The following is a 21,222-nucleotide window of genomic DNA, read 5'->3' on the forward strand; positions in this document are numbered from 1 at the left end:
CCGACCTATAAAACTTTCTCACTAGTTAACCCCTTCAGTGAACACCGTAAGAAAAAAAAAAAAGAGCCAAAAAACAACGCTTTATTATCATACCGCCGAACAAAAAGTGGAATAGCACGCGATCAAAAAGACGGATATAAATAACCATGATACCGCTGAAAACGTCATCTTGTCCCGCAAAAAACGAGCCGCCACAAAGCATAATAAGCAAAAAAATAAAAAAGTTATAGTCCTGAGAATAAAGCGATGCCAAAAGAATTGTTTTTCTATAAAATAGCTTTTATCGTATAAAAGCGCCAAAACATGATATAAATGAGGTGTCGCTGTAATCGTACTGACCCGACGAATAAAACTGCTTCATCCACTTTACCAAACGCGGAACGGTATAAACGCCTCCCCCAAAAGAAATTCATGAATAGCTGGTTTTTGGTCATTCTGCCTCACAAAAATCAGAATAAAAAGTGATCAAAAACTGTCATGTGTCAAAAAATGTTACCAATAAAAACGTCCACTCGTCCCGCAAAAAACAAGACCTCACATGACTCTGTGGACCAAAATATGGAAAAATTATAGGTCTCAAAATATGGAGACGCAAAAACCTTTTTGCTATAAAAAAAGCGTATTTTAGTGTGTGACGGCTGCCAATCATAAAAATCCGATATAAAAAACGCTATAAAAGTAAATCAAACCCCCCTTCATCACCCCCTTAGTTAGGGAAAAATAATAAAATTAAAAAAATGTATTTATTTCCATTTTCCCATCAGGGCTAGGGTTAGGGTTGGGGCTAGGGTTGGGGCTAGGGTTGGGGCTAGGGTTGGGGCTAGGGTTAGGGCTAGGGCTAGGGTTAGGGTTGGGGTTGGGGTTGGAGCTAAAGTTAGGGTCAGGGTTGGGGCTAAAGTTAGGGTTGGGGCTAAAGTTAGGGTTAGGGTTTGGATTATATTTACGGTTGGGATTAGAATTAGGGGTGTGTCAGGGTTAGGGGTGTGGTTAGGGTTACCGTTGGGATTAGGGTTAGGGGTGGGTTAGGGTTTCAGGTAGAATTGGGGAGTTTCCACTGTTCAGGCACATCAGGGGCTCTCCAAACGCGACATGGCGTCCGATCTCAATTCCAGCCAATTCTGCGTTGAAAAAGTAAAACAGTGCTCCTTCCCTTCCGAGCTCTCCGGTGCTCCCAAACAGGGGTTTACCCCAACATATGGGGTATCGGCGTACTCAGGACAAATTGGACAACAACTTTTGGGGTCCAAGTTCTCTTGTTATCAATAGGAAAATAAAAATGTGGGGGGCTAAAAATCATTTTTGTGGGAAAAATAAGATTTTTTTTATTTTCACGGCTCTGCGTTATAAACTGTAGTGAAACACTTGGGGGTTCAAAGTTCTCACAACACATCTAGATAAGTTCCTTGGGGGGTCTAGTTTCCAATATGGGGTCACTTGTGGGGGGTTTCTACTGTTTGGGTACATCAGGGGCTCTGCAAATGCAACGTGACGCCTGCAGACCAATCCATCTAAGTCTGTATTCCAAATGGCGCTCCTTCCCTTCCGAGCTCTGCCATGCGCCCAAACAGTGCTTCACCCCACATATGGGGTATCAGCGTACACATGACAAATTGGACAACAACTTTTGGGGTCCAATTTATCCTGTTACCCTTGTGAAAATACAAAACTGGGGACTAAAAAATCATTTTTGTGAAAAAAAAAAAAAGAATTTTTATTTTCATGGCTCTGCGTTGTAAACTGTAGTGAAACACTTGGGGGCTCAAAGCTCTCAAAACACATCTAGATAAGTTCCTTAGGGGGTCTACTTTCCAAAATGGTGTCACTTTTGGGTGGTTTCAATGTTTAGGCACATCAGGGGCTCTCCAAACGCAACATGGCGTCCCATCTCAATTCCAGTCAATTTTGCATTGAAAAGTCAAATGGCGCTCCTTCCCTTCCGAGCTCTGCCATGCGCCCAAACAATGGTTTACACCCACATATGGGGTATCAGCGTACTCAGGACAAATTGCACAACAACTTTTGTGGTCTAATTTCTTCTCTTACCCTTGGGAAAATAAAAAATTGGGGGCAAAAAGATCATTTTTGTGAAAAAATATGATTTTTTATTTTTACGGCTCTGCATTATAAACTTCTATGAAGCACTTGGTGGGTCAAAGTGCTCACCACACATCTAGATAAGTTCCTTAAGGGGTCTACTTTCCAAAATGGTGTCACTTGTGGGGGGTTTCAATGTTTAGGTACATCAGGGGCTCTCCAAACGCAACATGGCGTCCCATCTCAATTCCAGTCAATTTTGCATTGAAAAGTCAAACGGCACTCCTTTCCTTCCGAGCTCTGCCATGCGCCCAAACAGTGGTTTATCCCCACATATGGGGTATCAACGTACTCAGGACAAATTGTACAACAACTTTTGGGGTCCATTTTCTCCTGTTACCCTTGGTAAAATAAAACAAATTGGAGCTGAAATAAATTTTGTGTGAAAAAAAGTTAAATGTTCATTTTTATTTAAACATTCCAAAAATTCCTGTAAAACACCTGAAGGGTTAATAAACTTCTTGAATGTGGTTTTGAGCACCTTGAGGGGTGCAGTTTTTAGAACGGTGTCACACTTGGGTATTTTCTATCATATAGACCCCTCAAAATGACTTCAAATGAGATGTGGTCCCTAAAAAAAAAATGGTGTTGCAAAAATGAGAAATTGCTGGTCAACTTTTAACCCTTATAACTCCCTAACAAAAAACAATTTTGGTTCCAAAATTGTGCTGATGTAAAGTAGACGTGGGAAATGTTACTTATTAAGTATTTTACATGACATATCTCTGTGACTTAAGGGTAGAAAAATTCAAAGTTGGAAAATTGCGAAATTTTCAAAATTTTCGCCAAATTTCCGTTTTTTTCACAAATAAACGCAAGTTATATCGAATAAATTTTACCACTAACATGAAGTACAATACGTCACGAGAAAACAATGTCAGAATCGCCAAGATCCGTTGAAGCGTTCCAGAGTTATAACCTCATAAAGGGACAGTGGTCAGAATTGTAAAAATTGGCCCGGTCATTAACGTGCAAACCACCCTCGGGGCTTAAGGGGTTAAGTTAGAGATAATGTCATCTACTCATGCAATGTGTTACTCCCTGACTGAATACAAATAACTGCTTTAATTTATGTGCAAATGATATTTAAAGGGACTCTGTCACCTGAATTTGGCGGGACTGGTTTTGGGTCATATGGGCGGAGTTTTCGGGTGTTTGATTCACCCTTTCTTTACCCGCTGGCTGCATGCTGGCTGCAATTTTTGATTGAAGTTCCTTCTCTGTCCTCCTTAGTACATGCCTGCGCAAAGCAATCTTGCCTTGTGCAGGCATGTACTACGGAGGACAGAGAATGAACTTCAATCCAATATTGCAGCCAGCATGCAGCCAGCGGGTAAGGAAAGGGTGAATCAAACACCCAAAAACTCCGCCCATATGACCCAAAACCAGTCCCGCCAAATTCAGGTGACAGGTTCCCTTTAAGTGCTCTGGGTGTATCAAAGCACTTCCCAAGTCTCTGCCTTTCCTTCTCTATTCCCCGCCCTTCCCCACATCCTCACCCTTAATTGATAGCTTACGTGCTATGTAGTCAAGCCAGTGAGCTGTCAGACAAGCAGGGGAACGTGACGCTGGGCCTGGAATAGAGAAGGGAAAGCTTGGGAAGTGCTTTGCCATGCTCAAAGCACTTCAGCCTCATTTGCATATACTGTACATTTCAAACTGCAATTTTTTTAGACAGCAAGTAACAGATTTCATCAGCAAAGGTGTGGTTGGCAATATCTTCCAGAGAACAACATAATGACCACATAAAAAGTTTGGGGGAAAATGGGTGGATTGTGCTGACAGATTCCCTTTAACCCCTTCACCCCGGAGCTTTGTTCGGTTTTGCGTTTTCGTTTTTTGCTCCCCTCCTTCCCAGAGCCATAACTTTTTTTTTTTTCCATCAATATGGCCATGTGAGGGCTTATTTTTTGCGGGACGAGTTGTACTTTTGAATGACACCATTAGTTCTACCCTGTCTTGTACTAGAAAATGGGACAAAATTCCAAGTGCGCGGAAATTGCAAAACAAGTGCAATCGCACACTTGTTTTTGTTGGCTTTTTTGCTAGGTTCACTAAATGCTAAAACTGACCTGCCATTATGATTCTCCAGGTCATTTCGAATTCATAGGCACCAAACATGTCTTGGTTCTTTTTTATCTAAGTGGTGAAAAAAAATTCTAAACTTTGCTAAAAAAAAAAAAATTGCACAATTTTCCAATACCAGTTTTTAAAAATACCATTTTGGTGCAGATACAATCTTTTGATCGCCTGTCATTGCATTTTAATGCAATGTCACGGTGACAAAAATTTTGGCGTTTGACGATCAGGTAACTTTTTTTTTACTGATAGATCAGGCGATTCTGAATGCGGCGATACCAAATATGTGTATGTTTGATTTTATTTTTATTGTTTTATTATGAATTGGGCTAAAGGGGGGTGATTTTAACTTTTTTTTTTTTTTGTATTTTTAAACACTTTTTTTTTTACTTTTGGCATGCTTCAATAGTCTCCGTAGGAGACTAGAAGCTGGCACAACTCGATCCGATCAGCTACATAGAGGCGATGGTCAGATCACCTCTATGTAGTAGAATTTCTGAGTTGCTATTAGCGCCGACCACTAGTGCTCATAGTAATCTGGCACTGACAACCATAGAGGTCTCAAGGAGACATCTGGTTGTGATGCCGACGAACCAATGACACCCGATCACGTGACAGGGGTCACTGGTGCGCGTATTTCCGTCCCAATGCCTGAATGTGCAATTTAAATGCCGTTGTCAGAGTTTGACAGTGGCATTTAACTAGTTAATAGCTGCGGGTGGATCACGATTCCACCCGCAGCTATTTCAGGCACATGTCAGCTGTTGAAAACAGCTGACATGTCCCGGAAGAGATGGGGGCTCACCGCCGGAACCCACATCAAAGCGAGGGATGCCCGATGTCGGTAAGGGGTTTAGGTTGCTCTTAGCCCCACTGGAGCAAATACCTATGCCTATAGTGCTTAGAACACATGCTTAATGGAGTTGTCGACCTTTTGGGCACATTTGTTTTTACTGAAATGCATGTACGGTAATTAGATCTAAAAATCATTTTTGGATCTTGGTGTCATTAAAAATGTTACAGTATTTGCCTTTTGGAGCCCTGATGTTGCTGGCTGTAGTATGAGTTAACTGAAAATCTCTGTCAGTCTGCTATCATGATTTTATTAATAGTTTTCAAAGGGATATTTTCTGCAAGGTAGTGATGAATGAGGCTTATTAAAAAGGCTTGTTTTATGACTGTTCATCACCATAGACCTGGTGATCCCTGGGTCTGGAGGAGGAAGCACTGTCAGTGCCTCCTGATCTGTATACACAAGCCCTGTTTCAGCATTGTTTATACAGCAATTGAGAAGGTAATAAACCATGTTTACTTTCCCTCATTGGAGTCTGCACCACTGCTGCACAATCTCCTGCAAGATGGTTTCCATTGTTGTTTTAGATCATCATTGAAGAGTAAAGTGTGGACTGCACAGATGTTTATAGTCTATGGACCTTCCAGAAATAGGATATGGGTCTTTATTAAGTGGGGCTTTGCTCACAGAATTCTGTGAGGGTGTGTCTACCGACGATCTTCATTCTGTGCAATAAAAAGGCCCATATCTCTGGAACCATATAAATTCTTTAATAAAAGAAAAGAAACAGACAGTGTATTTTTATTATGTACCACGCTCAAGAAAGGTGTTGTGGATTCGGCAGGTACAGTATCACCTAATAGCTATTTTCAACTATGGCATATAAGCAATAATAAGACAATTAGATAAATTAATAACTTTGTAATAGAAGTAACTTTCTTGCATTAACCCCTTCATGATGGAGCCCTTTTTCATTTTTACCTTTCTGTTTTTCACTTCCCTTCTTCCCAGAGCCATAACTTTTTTATTTTTCCGTCAATATGGCCATGTGAGAGCTTATTTTTTGCGGGACGAGTTGTACTTTGAACGACTCCATTGGTTTTACCATATCATGTACTCAAAAATGGGAAAAAATTCAAAATGCAGTGAAATTGCAAAAAAAGTGCAATTCCACAACTGTTTTTTGGATTTTTTTTTACCATGTTCACTAAATGCTAAAACTGACCTACCATTATGATTCTCCTGGTAAAGTTCAGAGACACCAAAGATGTCTAGGTTCTTTTTTATTTAAGTGGTGAAAAAAAATCCAGTTTGTAAAAAAAAAAAAAAAAAATATATATATGTTAGTGTCATTTTCTGAGACCCATAGCATCTTCATTTTTCAGGATCTGGGTCGGGTGAGGGATTATTTATTGCGTGCCAAGCTGAAGTTTTTAGTTATACCGTTTTTGTATGTATTCAATGTTTTGATTGCCCGTTATTGCATTTTAATGCAATGTTGCGGCTACCAAAAAAACATAATTCTGGGGTTTTGACTTTTTTCTCATTACACCGTTTACTGATCGGATAAATTATTCTTATAGCTTGATAGATCGGGCGATTCTGAATGATAATAAGTATGTGTATGTTTGTTTTTTTAATTGTTTTATTTAGAATGGGGCGATTTTAACGTTTTTTTTTTATATTTATTTGTTCTTTACTTTTGGCAACTTCAATAGTCTCCATGGGAGACTAGAAGCTGCCATAACCCGATCGCCTTTGCTATATACAGGCATACAAGCAATGACAGGTCGCCTGTATATAGCAGAATTGCTGATTTGCTATGAGCGACGACCACCGGGCGGCACTCATAGCAATCCGGCAAGGACAACCATAGAGATCTGCTTGAGATCTCTGGTTGTCATGCCAACCCATCGGAAGCGCGTTAAATGCCGCTGTCAGAGTTTGAGAGCGGCATTTATCTAGTTAACAGCCGCGAGTGCATTGCGATTCCACCCACGGCTGTTAGGCTGCCATCACACTAGCAGTATTTGGTCAGTATTTTACCTCAGTATTTGTAAGCCAAAACCAGGAGTGGGTGATAAATGCAGAAGTGGTGCACGTGTTTCTATTATACTTTTCCTCTAATTGTTCCACTCCTGGTTTTGTCTTACAAATACTGAGGTAAAATACTGACCACATACTGCTAGTGTGACGGCAGCCTTAGAGGCACACATCAGCTGTTCAGAACAGCTGACAGGTGCCAGGAAAGATGTGGGCTCAGCGCCGGAGCCCACATCAAAGGGAGGGACCCGACATGCACAGTACATGTATGGCACATGTCATGAAGGGGTTAAATATCTTGCATTGATCATCACAATTTTGCTGGTGTTTATTTTTAAAACATCAGAGAGCGGTAAAATGTCAGCTTTTTTTCTAGTACAATATTCACTGAGTGACTGTGGGGAATTCTGTATATCAATTTAAGCTTATTATATTCTAATGTGATTGTGAATGGAGTAGCATTGATCATCTTCATAGTAGACATATATATTTCTGTAATAAATAATTGTATTTTGCTAATGTACACACTTTGCATGGTTACATTTAATAGTAATTTATTAATTTTCTATTTTTCAGGGTATTACACATATTGATCACTTTGGTTTTGTCTGCCGTGAAAGTGTGGAGCCTGGCATAAACCAGTATGTTTGCTATGTCTTCCAGTGTGCCACAGAAGCCTTGGTGAGTATTATTCTTCACAACACCCATTATAATAATTCATATCCAGAAACTTAAATTATAGCACCACTGCGCCGTTTTTTTTTTTCACCCCTGGAGTGGTGCTTAGGCATAAGTCCCCTGCCCTGGTCATTTACTTACCCTCCGGCATCTTCACTGTTTTTCAGCACCAGCCTAGTACTACGGCGCCATCTTATGAGCATAGTTTGAGTAGCTGGAACTCAGAAGCTGCATCACAAGCTCTCAGTGCAAGTCTATGAGAGCCAGAACAAGGCCAGAACGAGACTCTCATAGACTTGTAATGAAAAATGACCTCTGTACAGCTCAATGAAACACTGGAGCAGCCGGGCAGGTCACAAACGGCAGGGGACAGATAGAAGCTGCGGCGAAAACAGATGAAAATGCCAGAAGGTGAATATCAGACAGGGGCAGGGGACTTGGATTTTAAACACCACTCAAGCCGTGAAATAAAAAGAAAAACACTAGAGTGGTGCTTTAAGGGAGATTTTCATCGGTGGAAAGATAAGAGATTTCAAGTTTAAAGTCCCAAACCAACATTTTTTTTAAATGTCACAATCAGTTTGGTATCAGTAATGTATGTTTTGTGTGTGTAAAATACTTACCAGTCACGGTCGTCTGCCATTAGCAGCACTGCTCCGGTCTTTCTCCACAGTTTTGTGACTGGTGGCTCACACTAAGGACTGTTGCCTCCTCTATTAGACTACGGTCACTCTATCAGTATTTTACATCAATATTTGTTAGCCGAAATCAGGAGTGGAACAGTCAGAGAAAAGTATAATAGAAACACGACACCACTTCTGTATTTATCACCCACTCCTGGTTTTGGCTTACAAATACTGGGCAAATAAATACTGATCGTGTGACCGTTGTCTAAACGAAGTGTAGGTCAGCCTCGTTCTGAGTCTCACAGACTTACATGAAATGACTTCCTGTTCACCCAACAAACACTGGAGTGATCAGGCTAGTCACAACTAGCGGTCACATGATCGAGGAGAGGAGCGGAGCAGCGTTGCAAATGGCAGAAGACGGCGACTGGAACTTTACTACACACATGGAACATACAGGTCCTTCTCAAAAAATTAGCATATAGTGTTAAATTTGATTATTTACCATAATGTAGTGATTACAATTAAACTTTCATATATTATAGATTCATTATCCACCATCTGAAATTTGTCAGGTCTTTTATTGTTTTAATACTGATGATTTTGGCATACAACTCCTGATAACCCAAAAAACCTGTCTCAATAAATTAGCATATCAAGAAAAGGTTCTCTAAACGACCTATTACCCTAATCTTCTGAATCAACTAATTAACTCTAAACACATGCAAAAGATACCTGAGGCTTTTATAAACTCCCTGCCTGGTTCATTACTCAAAACCCCCATCATGGGTAAGACTAGCGACCTGACAGATGTCAAGAAGGCCATCATTGACACCCTCAAGCAAGAGGGTAAGACCCAGAAAGAAATTTCTCAACAAATAGGCTGTTCCCAGAGTGCTGTATCAAGGCACCTCAATGGTAAGTCTGTTGGAAGGAAACAATGTGGCAGAAAACGCTGTACAACGAGAAGAGGAGACCGGACCCTGAGGAAGATTGTGGAGAAGAACCGATTCCAGACCTTGGGGAACCTGAGGAAGCAGTGGACTGAGTCTGGTGTGGAAACATCCAGAGCCACCGTGCACAGGCGTGTGCAGGAAATGGGCTACAGGTGCCGCATTCCCCAGGTAAAGCCACTTTTGAGCTACAGAGAAGCAGCACTGGACTGTTGCTAAGTGGTCCCAAGTACTTTTTTCTGATGAAAGCAAATTTTGCATGTCATTCGGAAATCAAGGTGCCAGAGTCTGGAGGAAGACTGGGGAGAAGGAAATGCCAAAATGCCTGAAGTCCAGTGTCAAGTACCCACAGTCAGTGATGGTGTGGGGTGCCATGTCAGCTGCTAGTGTTGGTCCACTGTGTTTCATCAAGGGCAGGGTCAATGCAGCTAGCTATCAGGAGATTTTGGAGCACTTCATGCTTCCATCGGCTGAAATGCTTTATGGAGATGAAGATTTCATTTTTCAGCACGACCTGGCACCTGCTCACAGTGCCAAAACCACTGGTAAATGGTTTACTGACCATGGTATTACTGTGCTCAATTGGCCTGCCAACTCTCCTGACCTGAACCCCATAGAGAATCTGTGGGATATTGTGAAGAGAAAGTTGAGAGACGCAAGACCCAACACTCTGGATGAGCTTAAGGCCGCTATTGAAGCATCCTGGGCCTCCATAACATCTCAGCAGTGTCACAGGCTGATTGCCTCCATGCCACGCCGCATTGAAGCAGTCATTTCTGCCAAAGGATTCCCGACCAAGTATTGAGTGCATAACTGAACATTATTATTTGTTGGTTTTTTTGTTTGTTATTAAAAAACACTTTTATTTGATTGGATGGGTGAAATATGCTAATTTATTGAGACAGGTTTTTTGGGTTATCAGGAGTTGTATGCCAAAATCATCAGTATTAAAACAATAAAAGACCTGACAAGTTTCAGTTGGTGGATAATTAATCTATAATATATCAAAGTTTAATTGTAATCATTACATTATGGTAAATAATGAAATTTAACACTATATGCTAATTTTTTGAGAAGGACCTGTATATTACTGATGCCTATGAGATGATCACATTGTAAAGCATCATAGTGGAACTTTAAGTCTAAGTTGGAAACAGTTTGATTGCACATATACATCAGCAAAAGGCTGTGTCATGTTTTATACAGGATTTTCCAAGCAGGCTCCAAGTGAAAAAGACCTACGGTACATCAGTAAGGATAATTATAGAGGCACGGAGGAGGAGACAACACTTTGTTTTAAAGGGGTTTTCTAGGATTTGGCATTATGATGACCTTCTTTGGTCTGTATTATTATATTACACATCAATGTTGTGTAATATGAGTTATCTGACAAGGATGCAGCCAGGAACAACACAAATAAAGGCACCAGTATGATTGGTGAGCCATGTTGTTCAGAAGTCTGTACAGTGGGGCAAAAAAAGTATTTAGTCAGTCAGCAATAGTGCAAGTTCCACCACTTAAAAAGATGAGAGGCGTCTGTAATTTACATCATAGGTAGACCTCAACTATGGGAGACAAACTGAGAAAAAAAAATCCAGAAAATCACATTGTCTGTTTTTTTAACATTTTATTTGCATATTATGGTGGAAAATAAGTATTTGGTCAGAAACAAAATTTCACCTCAATACTTTGTAATATATCCTTTGTTGGCAATGACAGAGGTCAAACGTTTTCTGTAAGTCTTCACAAGGTTACCACACACTGTTGTTGGTATGTTGGCCCATTTCTCCATGCAGATCTCCTCTAGAGCAGTGATGTTTATGGCTTTTCGCTTGGCAACACGGACTTTAAACTCCCTCCAAAGGTTTTCTATAGGGTTGAGATCTGGAGACTGGCTAGGCCACTCCAGGACCTTGAAATGCTTCTTACGAAGCCACTCCTTCGTTGCCCTGGCGGTGTGCTTTGGATCATTGTCATGTTGAAAGACCCAGCCACGTTTCATCTTCAATGCCCTTGCTGATGGAAGGAGGTTTGCACTCAAAATCTCACGATACATGGCCCCATTCATTCTTTCATGTACCAAAGGATGATGTTTCCACCACCATGCTTTACAGTAGGTATGGTGTTTGATGGATGCAACTCAGTATTCTTTTTCCTCCAAACACGACAAGTTGTGTTTCTACCAAACCGTTCCAGTTTGGTTTCATCAGACCATAGGACATTCTCCCAAAACTCCTCTGGATCATCCAAATGCTCTCTAGCAAACTTCAGACGGGCCCGGACATGTACTGGCTTAAGCAGTGGGACACGTCTGGCACTGCAGGATCTGAGTCCATGGTGGCGTAGTGTGTTACTTATGGTAGGCCTTGTTACATTGGTCCCAGCTCTCTGCAGTTCATTCACTAGGTCCCCCCGCGTGGTTCTGGGATTTTTGCTCACCGTTCTTGTGATCATTCTGACCCCACGGGGTGGGATTTTGCGTGGAGCCCCAGATCGAGGGAGATTATCAGTGGTCTTGTATGTCTTCCATTTTCTAATTATTGCTCCCACTGTTGATTTCTTCACTCCAAGCTGGTTGGCTATTTCAGATTCAGTCTTCCCAGCCTGGTGCAGGGCTACAATTTTGTTTCTGGTGTCCTTTGACAGCTCTTTGGTCTTCACCATAGTGGAGTTTGGAGTCAGACTGTTTGAGGGTGTGCACAGGTGTCTTTTTATACTGATAACAAGTTTAAACAGGTGCCATTACTACAGGTAATGAGTGGAGGAAAGAGGAGACTCTTAAAGAAGAAGTTACAGGTCTGTGAGAGCCAGAAATCTTGATTGTTTGTTTCTGACCAAATACTTATTTTCCACCATAATATGCAAAAAAAATGATAAAAAAACAGACAATGTGATTTTCTTGATTTTTTTTTCTCAGTTTGTCTCCCATAGTTGAGGTCTACCTTTGATGTAAATTACAGACGCCTCTCATCTTTTTAAGTGGTGGAACTTGCACTATTGCTGACTGACTAAATACTTTTTTGCCCCACTGTATGTGTCTATGTCTTATAAAATTGTGGAGGACTGTTTTGGACCATTTAAGGGGGACCAATATACCCGTATTTCTGTAATTGTTTTTTCTATATTGCTCTGCATTTATCAGGTGGATGAAGTCATGCTGACCTTAAAGCAAGCATTCAGCACTGCTGCTGCTCTGCAAAATGCCAAGACGCAGATCAAGCTATGTGAAGCCTGTCCTATGCACGCCCTGCACAAACTCTGCGAGCGAATTGAAGGTATGAGAGCATTTGCCCTGAACAGGACCTGCTCATACAATAAGAGGTGTCACAAAGCCCTACACATGTCAGCTCCTAATAGTCCATGGGATTGAGTAGATGATCTTCTAAGCGATTAAATTGAATGATCTGTTGTGAATTGGCAGAGAAGTTGTCAGGATAAAAAAATCGTTCATTTTCAAATTTAGCATATGGTATCATAAAAAGATCACAACATTTCTATGTATGTTGCACAATGTATAAGCAAGCAACAATAGAATTAGTTTAATCAAAGTACACATGGTGAGAATAATTTATGTATCTATAGATACTAGGAAATTTTCAAGAAGAAATGTCTGGAAAAACATCTGTTATACAAATTTTGTGGTTTTGCCATAGAGTGGATGAATAGTTGAGGGTCGTGAAAATGTTCACCTCCTAGTTTTAGTTCTTCTCTGCCTGTTCATTTTTGCTAAGGGCTGTGTCTTTCTCTCCTAGGACTGTACCCACCCAGAGCCAAGCTGGTAATACAGCGACAATTGTCTTTGCTCTCTGATAATGAGCAAGCAGACATTTTTGAAAAAGTCCAGGTTGGAATCCTTTTGTTTTATTATGCTTATAACCAAACATATGTCATGGTACATAGTATGTATGCCGGCTACAAAAGAAATAATATTTGGTTGTATCAAAAAATGCTGTATAATCTATCAAGGTACAGAAAAAAATTGCACTCAACTGAGTATTTCTACTTCTGACTCATCAGTTGACGTTGGAGCATAGATAGACGTGCTATTAAAAATGTCTAACACATTCAGCAAATTATTACATTGACATGTAAAAGTTCAGGCACCCCGGTCAACTTTACTGTTATTGTGAACAGTTAAGCAAAAGGCGTTAATTTAAAATTAACACATTTCCTTTGTATTTTACGCAAAAAAAAATATGGTCGTTTTTTTTTTTTTTAAATTACAAAAAGGAAAATGAGCTGATGAAAACATTTGGGCACCCTAGGAGATTTATGTGCTGAGAAACTTTGACCAAGGTTTCAGACCTTAGCATGTTAGGGTTATGGCTTGTTCACTATCATCTTTAGGAAAGCCCGGGTGATGCAGATTTCCCAGCTTTATAAAAACCCAACCTCCTCTAACCTTGTGCCAAAAAACAGCAGCCAGGTGTTCTTCTAAGCAGCTGCCTAACACTCTGAAAATGGTGGAGGTCCACAAAGCATGGAAGGCTATAAGATAGCAGAGTGGTTTCAAGTTGCCTTTTCCTCTGTTCTAAATGTAATTAATAAATGACAGGTAACAGGAACAGTGAAGGTCACTATAAGGTCAGGAAGACCAAGCAACATTTCAGTGAGAGATGCTCGTAGGATTCCATAAGAGGCAAATCACAACACCGGCTTGACTGCAAAAGACCTTGAGAAAGATGTAGCAGACTCTGGAGTTGTGGTACATTGTTCTCCTTTTCAGAGACACCTACACAAATATGGCCTTCATGGACTAGTCATCAGAAGAAAACTTCTCCTGCATCCTCACCATAAAATTCTGCATCAGAAGTGTACAAAAGAAAATGTAAACAAGCATTTTGGAAACAAGTCCTGTGGACTGATAGGCTGTGTGCCCACGTTGCGTTTCTTTATGCGTTTCTACCTCGTTTTTTTCCGAAGCGGAAATGCTTAAAAACGCAGTCCCATGCAATCCTATGGGATTCCGCAGTTGCTGTGCCCATGCTGCGGATCTTCCCGCTGCGGAATCGCATAACGGTAAAATCCGCAGCATGTTCATTATTTCTGCAGAATCGCGGCATTTCCACCACCATAGGATTGCATAAACACTCACTTTACGCATGTGGCTATGCCCACCATGCGTAAAGTGAGCGCTTCATGTGTGAATGGTACCCAGGGTTTGGAGGAGAGGAGACTCTCCTTCAGGCCCTGGGTACAATATTCCTGCAAAAACAAAGAACTAAAATAAAAAATAGAGATATACTTACCTTCTGAAGGCCCCCTTAGTCCTCCGGCCTCACAGTGGTGCACGCGGCGGCTTCCATTCCCAGGAATGCACTGCGCGAATCACCTCTGAGATGACATTGCAGTCACGCGACCGTGACGTCACAAAGGTCCTTCGCGTAAAGCATCCCTGGGAACGGAACATACCAGGAGCGCCGCTGAGGTGATCGGTGGCCGTCGGAAGGTGAGAACAACCATATTTTTTTATTTTTTTATTTTTAACATTCTATCTTTTACTATTGATGCTTCATAGGCAGCATCAATAGTAAAAAGTTGGTCACACTTGTCAAGCACTGTACTTGACAAGTATGACCAACCTGTCAATCACTTTTCCAAGCGATGCTTCAAAGCGCTTGGAAAGCGCAAGCATTCTGCAAGCTAAAAACGCTTGTGTTTTGTGGGAAAATGCATGCGAATTCTGCATGCGTTTTACCTGCAGCAGGGAGTTGCGGAAATGCTGCGGACATTTCCGCAGAATTTCTGCAACGTGTGTACATAGCCATAAGGTTACAATAGAACTTTTTGGCCACAAAGATAAAAGTTATGTGTGGAGAAAAAAGGGCACAGAATTTCAGGGAAAAGAATATCTCACCAACCATTAATCATTGGGGTGGGTCAATCATGCTTTGGGGTTGTGTTGCAGCCAATGGCACTGGGAACATTTCACAGGCAGAGAGAAGAATGGATTCAATGAAATTTCAACAAATTTTTGATGCAAACATAACACCATCTGTAAAAAAAAGCTGAAGGTGAAAACTGGATGACTTCTACAAATGGATAATGATCCTAAACATGCGTCAACAGTAGACTACCTCAAAAGGCACAAGCTGAAGGTTTTACAATGGCCCTCACAGCCCCCTGATCTGAACATCATTGAAAATCTGTGGCTAGACCTCAAAATAGCAGTGCATGCAAGACAACCCAGGAATCTCACAGAACTGGGAGAATTTTCCAAAGAAGAATTGATGAAAATCCCTCAGACAAGAGTTGAAAGACTTTTATCTGGCCACAATAAGCGTTTTCAAGCTGTGATACTTTCAAAAGGGGGTGCTATTGGGTACTATCCATGCAGGGTGTCCAAACTTTTGCATCAGCTAATTTTACTTTTTGTAATTTTTAAAATAGAAAAGATGAAAATACGTATACATCTTTAACGTTAGGCCTTTTAGAGATTTTCATCTTCAATTTGCTTAACTGTTCACGATAATAGTAATTTTGACAAGGGGTGCCCTAACTTTTACATGCCACTGTATGTTCTCTACATTCACCTACTATAAATGACCTTGTACCACCATGTACATGTAACTGTCATGATCCCAATGGCAGGGGATAACAAAAGGACAAGCACAAAAAAACAAAACAAGCTCTAGGGTGATGGAAACTGAGCTGACCGCGATCCTGAACCTAAACACACAACTAGCTGTAGCCGGGGAACGTGCCTACGATGATTCCTAGACGTCTCGCGCCAGCCGAAGGACTAACTTCCCCTATTAGAAGAAACACAGACCTCTCTTGCCTCCAGAGAACACCCCACAGAAATAGCAGCCCCCCACATGTAATGACGGTGAAATGAGAGGAAAGCACATACGTAGTTATGAAAACAGATTCAGCAAAATGAGGCCCGCTAAAGCTAGATAGCAGAGGATACAAAAGTGAACTGCGCGGTCAGCGAAAAACCCTACAAAAAACCATCCTGAAATTACTTGAACTCATGTGCCAACTCATGGAACATGAGGAGTAATATCAGCCCACTAGAGCAACCAGCAAAAAGGAATCACATATCTGCAAGCTGGACTAAGACAAAAATCAAGCAAAACGTGGAACAGGAAAATCAAAAACTTAGCTTGTCCTGAAGATTACTGAAGCCAGAAGCTGAGGTAACAAAACACTCTGATAACCTTGATAGCCAGCGGGGAAATGACAAGAAAGCCAGGTTAAATAGGAAACTCCCATATCCTGATAGAACAGGTGGACACCAGAGACCGCAGAAAACACAAGTCACCCAGTACCATCAGTAACCACCAGAGGGAGCCCAAAAACAGAATCCACAACATGTAACATAATTATATAGGTAAATGCCCCATGCCTTAACTGATACGTCTTACTGTTTGAATATTACACTTTGCTTCCTTGTACTTCCCTTGTTTTCTGATAATTTGACGTGTAACATATAATAATCTAGATTATCTGCCCATGTAAAAATGCCCCAAAACTAAATGCAGTAGCAGCAATGATACATTTCATATTCCTCTTTGTGGATATGCCCTGAAGTTGTTTCTCCATGTACAACAATCAAAAGCTGCAAAAACTTGTTTTTTTATATAGATCTATGGGAGAGGTACATGTCCTGTGTAGTTGGGTCTCCCCAATGGACCTGTAAAACAGGAGCTCTCTCTGTGGTGATTGCTTTAAAGGGAATCTGACAGCAGGTTTTTGCTTTGTAATCTGAGGACAGCATGAGGGGTTAAAAGACACATTTCAATTATGTGTCACATGTCAGGCTTTCTGCTGTTTACTTACACTGAAGATTTTATCGCCTGGTGATTATCATTGCCCATGCTACAGCAGCGCGTGCAAAGTAGTCCGACTCCGCCTCCTCCTGCAGTAAGCAGCTCACTGTCTATAGACAATGCAAATACAGGGCCTGGTGTGGACAGGGTTAGCTTTCTCACTCAGCCAAGCACTCCTGTATTCTCTATGGAGTGCAGCAGATTGACATATAGGGTCACATTGCGTTAGGGCAGTCGATCTAGCGTATAGCGCTACGGACTGCGCTAACGCAATGTCACAAAAGGGATCGCGTTAGCTGATCCCGCTAGCGCAGATCCCCGATCTGCGCTAGCGAGGAACGGACCGCGAACCCTGCAAGCAGCGTTTGCGGTTCGTCACTCAAATGACGGCACATCGCTAGCGCACGCCCAATGTGGGCGTGCGCTAGCGATGCGTTCGCCATTACAGGCAATGGCGGTGTTAGCGGACTACGTTACACCGCGTTATGCCGCAGTGTAACGTAGTCCGTTAAACGCGGTCACATAACGCAATGTGACCCTAGCCTAAGTGGCAGGATTGCTTTCTAATTTCTGATAGATTTCAGTTGGTGTCACGGCTTTCCATGGCTTTTTGCAACTCTCTTTCTTCGTGTGTTCAATACTTTTTCCCTGTGTCATTTCTCATTTTTACACATAACATCATGTATGGACATCTATGGTCCGATTTCTTTGCCTGTGTGGATTGGATGGGTTGTTACCGACATCTGGTGAGAATTTCATATCAATAGCACCTTTAAAAATATATTTACTTAGAAAATTGACATGTGACATGTTCAATATTTATTTCTCCTTCGCCTCATTGGGGGACACAGACCGTGGGTGTATGCTGCTGCCAATAGGAGGCTGACACTAAGTGATACAAAAAAAGTTAGCTCCTCTCCTGCAGTATAAACCCTCCTGCTGGCTCTCAGCTAACCAGTTCTTGCTTAGTGTCTGTAGGAGGCACATGGGTCTGTTTCAGACCCCAACGTTTTTATTTTATTGTTTACTTTTCTGTAAATTTTTATTTTTTAATTAACGGAGTGAAGGGGGCGACGGTTCCTTTCAAGGTTCCGATCTCCCCCGAACCATCAACAGGCGAGCACAGCGAGTATACCTCCCCGTACCCTTTCCTGCGACGTGGGAAGCCATGCCTAAGCTCACTTCAGGGGTGACGGTTCCTTTCATGGTCCCGATCTCCCCACACCAGCAGCAGGCGACCACATGGAGTGTCGCCTCCATGTATCCTCTCCTGGAGCCAGGCCTAATGCCGGACAACTGGCCCTGTCCACCCGGACTGAGCTCCGTGGCTGTACAGAGGCCCCTCTCTATGGCGTCCGAGCAGCCCCCACTGTCCCACCACTGTGAAAGCGGATGGCACAAGGAGGCGGACGGGTCCTCTCCACCTCCCTAACAAAGGTATGATGGATTGAGGTTTATCCCTGCACCGTCCACGCTGCACAGAACAGCGCTGAAACCCACATCCGCGGCGGCTCCATGCCGGGACGCGCATCAGTGGTGAGTGGATCCATCTTCAGTGGGATATTCACATGCTGACAGGCAGCCTCAGCCACTTCCCTGTGGCCCACCTCTCTGAGGTAACGCTCTGGATGGCTGCAAAAATTTAGCCCCTGGCTTCGGCCGATTTGTAGGCCGCATCCTGGAAGTCTTGCCTGGAACGACCCACTGGTGACTTCCGCCGGCTACAGAAATTTAGGCCCCGGCTTGGGCCTATTCGTGTCTGTGGCTCCGCCCCCCAAATTGGCGCTTCTCGCTCTCTGCGAGATTTTATCAACTCTGCAGCTCCCGGTGGCCATCTTGGTCCACCCGGCCAGCTCACACTGGAGTGACAGTATTTTTGCATTAAAGGGGCACATCGACTCTACTTCAGCACAGTCTAGATCTAAGGGATCTTGGTTCCAAACAGGGGAACGAAAAGTAAGATCGACCCTGGACCTCAAACTTCTAACAACCTTTGACATGGTCCTCCTTCTTTGGATGGAGTCCCTCCGCTCAGCCATTACTTCAACAGAAAAAGGTGCAGTTTCCGGCATCCATCGACATTCGGATTGCTTGCCCTCTGCAAAAATTCCTTTGCCTTTCCATTCGTCAACAGCATTTTCAAGTCACAACCTTGTCCTTCGGCCTTGCTTCCGCACCCAGAGTGTTCGCTCGGGTCATGGCGGATGTCATGTTTCTCTTGCACTCTAGAGGTGTGCTCGTCCTGCCCTGTTTGGTCTGTCTAGCCGCCCTTCCAGGACTACGCTGAGTCGTCTATATCTCTTGCGATACCTTCTCTCCTGGGCTGGCAGCTACACTTAGACAAGTTCTCCTCATTTCCAGCCCAGCAGATATCCTTTTTGAGGATGATCCTGCACACTTCTAGAAGGATGGTAATTCTTCCTCGAGACAAGGTCATGGCCCTTCAACAGGGAGCTCGCGCAAGGAGAGTTCTGAGGACTTGATTACTCACCCCCTCATTTCATTCGATTTGCTAAGAGAGTTCTGAGCAAAAATGGTGACGACAATGGAAGCGGTTTCCTTCGCTCCGCTCGTTTTCAGCAAGTCAAGGAGTCTTTCAGACAATAGTCTCTGAGCTCCTTCTTCATCCAGGGCCTTTCTCCCGGTTCAATGGGTATTAGTAACTTCCAATGCCAGTCTTCTTCTCCCCATCATTGTTCTGGAGATCCGAACGGTAGTCTTACAGCAGGTCCACTGCCTTCTGGCGGGTCTCCCTATCTGAATTCAATTGGATAATGCCACGGCGGTGCCTTACGTCAGTCATCTAGCAGGTACCCACGGTCAGGCGCCATGACCGAGGTACCTCACTTTCTCTGATGGGCCGAAGTCTATTATTCGGTGATCTCGGCAGTATATATCCCAGAAGTAGAACTCTGAACGGCAAACAAATTCAGCCGTCAGGGTTCCGCCTCAAGTCAGTGGGAACTTCACCCCGAAGTCTTCCATCAGATCTGTCCTTACTGGAGCTCTCCAGTTGTAGGTGGGATGACATCCAGACTGAAGGCCAATGTACTCGAGTTCGTGGTTCGGCCTCGAGATCCAAGAGCCATCGCTCTCCATGCTCTGGTTCTGCCGTGGTACCAGTTTCCATAACTCCCCTTCCACTGCTTCCGAAAGCCTTTCGGAAGCAGAAAGGGGCCCCAGTGATCCTCAGAGATCCGCACTGACCACGTCCGTTTTTTTGTTTGCGGAGCTAGTATCTTCTCGCCTTATCGCAGCACAACCGCAAGTAGGGACTTTCTCACAGGGAGTTTTCACACGTAGTTCTTCCCTATCACATACCGTTAGATCATTGGGACCTTATTATTCCTAGGAGCCTTACAGTAGGCTCCTTTTTCATCCGGGCAGACTTTACTATCAGGGAAAGTCGTCCCGTTCTCCTCTGCGATATTCTCATCTGACGAGTCTTCGGAGCTAGCTTCTCTGCTCTTTCAGACTTTTTTCCCTTATTTCCTTCGAGGCAAGGTTGTCCTCAGGCCATCTCCATCCCTTGTTACCAAGGTGGTACTGTATTACCACTGTTATGAGGGCATAGTTCTTCCCTCATCTCTTTTGGCTCCAGTCCACAAAATGGAATAAGATCCCCCATATTCTGGACGAAGTGAGTGCTCTGAGTAGGTACGTCTTGAGGACGGCGTCCTTCTGAAGGTTGGACGTTTTATTTGGGCTTCCTGACGGTAGAGGAAGGCTTCCTGACATTTTCAGGAAGGGTTTAGCCGTTTCATCGACCATGATAACATGGTGAATTCTTTTCACCATCCAGGAGTCCTTCCGTGCTAGATGTCAGCCTATCTCCCTGTCTATCAAGGGTTCTAGGCACCAGGCGTCAGCAAGGCACGCCTGCAAGCTTGCGGATTCGTCCAGTCCGCATGCATTCTTGAAGCACTATAATTCCCACACTTCCACAGATGTGAGTCTGGGCAGGCGGACTCTGGAGGCCGCGGTGGCGCACTTGTAAGTAGCGGTTACACAGGGCCTGATCTGTTGTTGTCCCCACCCAGGGACTGCTTTGGGACGTCCCACGGTCTGTGTCCCCCAATGAGGAGAAGGAGAAATAGGGATTTTTGTGTACTCATCGTAAAATCCTTTTCTCCGAGCCATTCATTGGGGGACACAGCTCCCACCCTGTTATTAGCTTATGA

The 21,222-nt window shown here is 43.0% G+C and overlaps 1 protein-coding gene across 2 annotated transcripts in view; it reads left to right on the top strand.

Annotated features, from left to right (window-relative positions):
• TBC1D4 (TBC1 domain family member 4) overlaps positions 1-21,222 on the top strand; it is a 241,368-nt gene that overhangs the window by 152,583 nt on the left and 67,563 nt on the right. For both annotated transcript variants that reach the window (XM_069758130.1, XM_069758129.1), the window contains exons 4-6: positions 7,586-7,690; positions 12,409-12,541; positions 13,019-13,110. In XM_069758130.1, coding sequence (XP_069614231.1) covers positions 7,586-7,690; positions 12,409-12,541; positions 13,019-13,110 — 330 coding nt within the window. The remainder of the gene's footprint in view (positions 1-7,585; positions 7,691-12,408; positions 12,542-13,018; positions 13,111-21,222) is intronic.

This window comes from Ranitomeya imitator, chromosome 3 (genome assembly GCF_032444005.1).
Source record: "Ranitomeya imitator isolate aRanImi1 chromosome 3, aRanImi1.pri, whole genome shotgun sequence".
NCBI classification, from domain to species: Eukaryota; Metazoa; Chordata; class Amphibia; order Anura; family Dendrobatidae; genus Ranitomeya; species Ranitomeya imitator.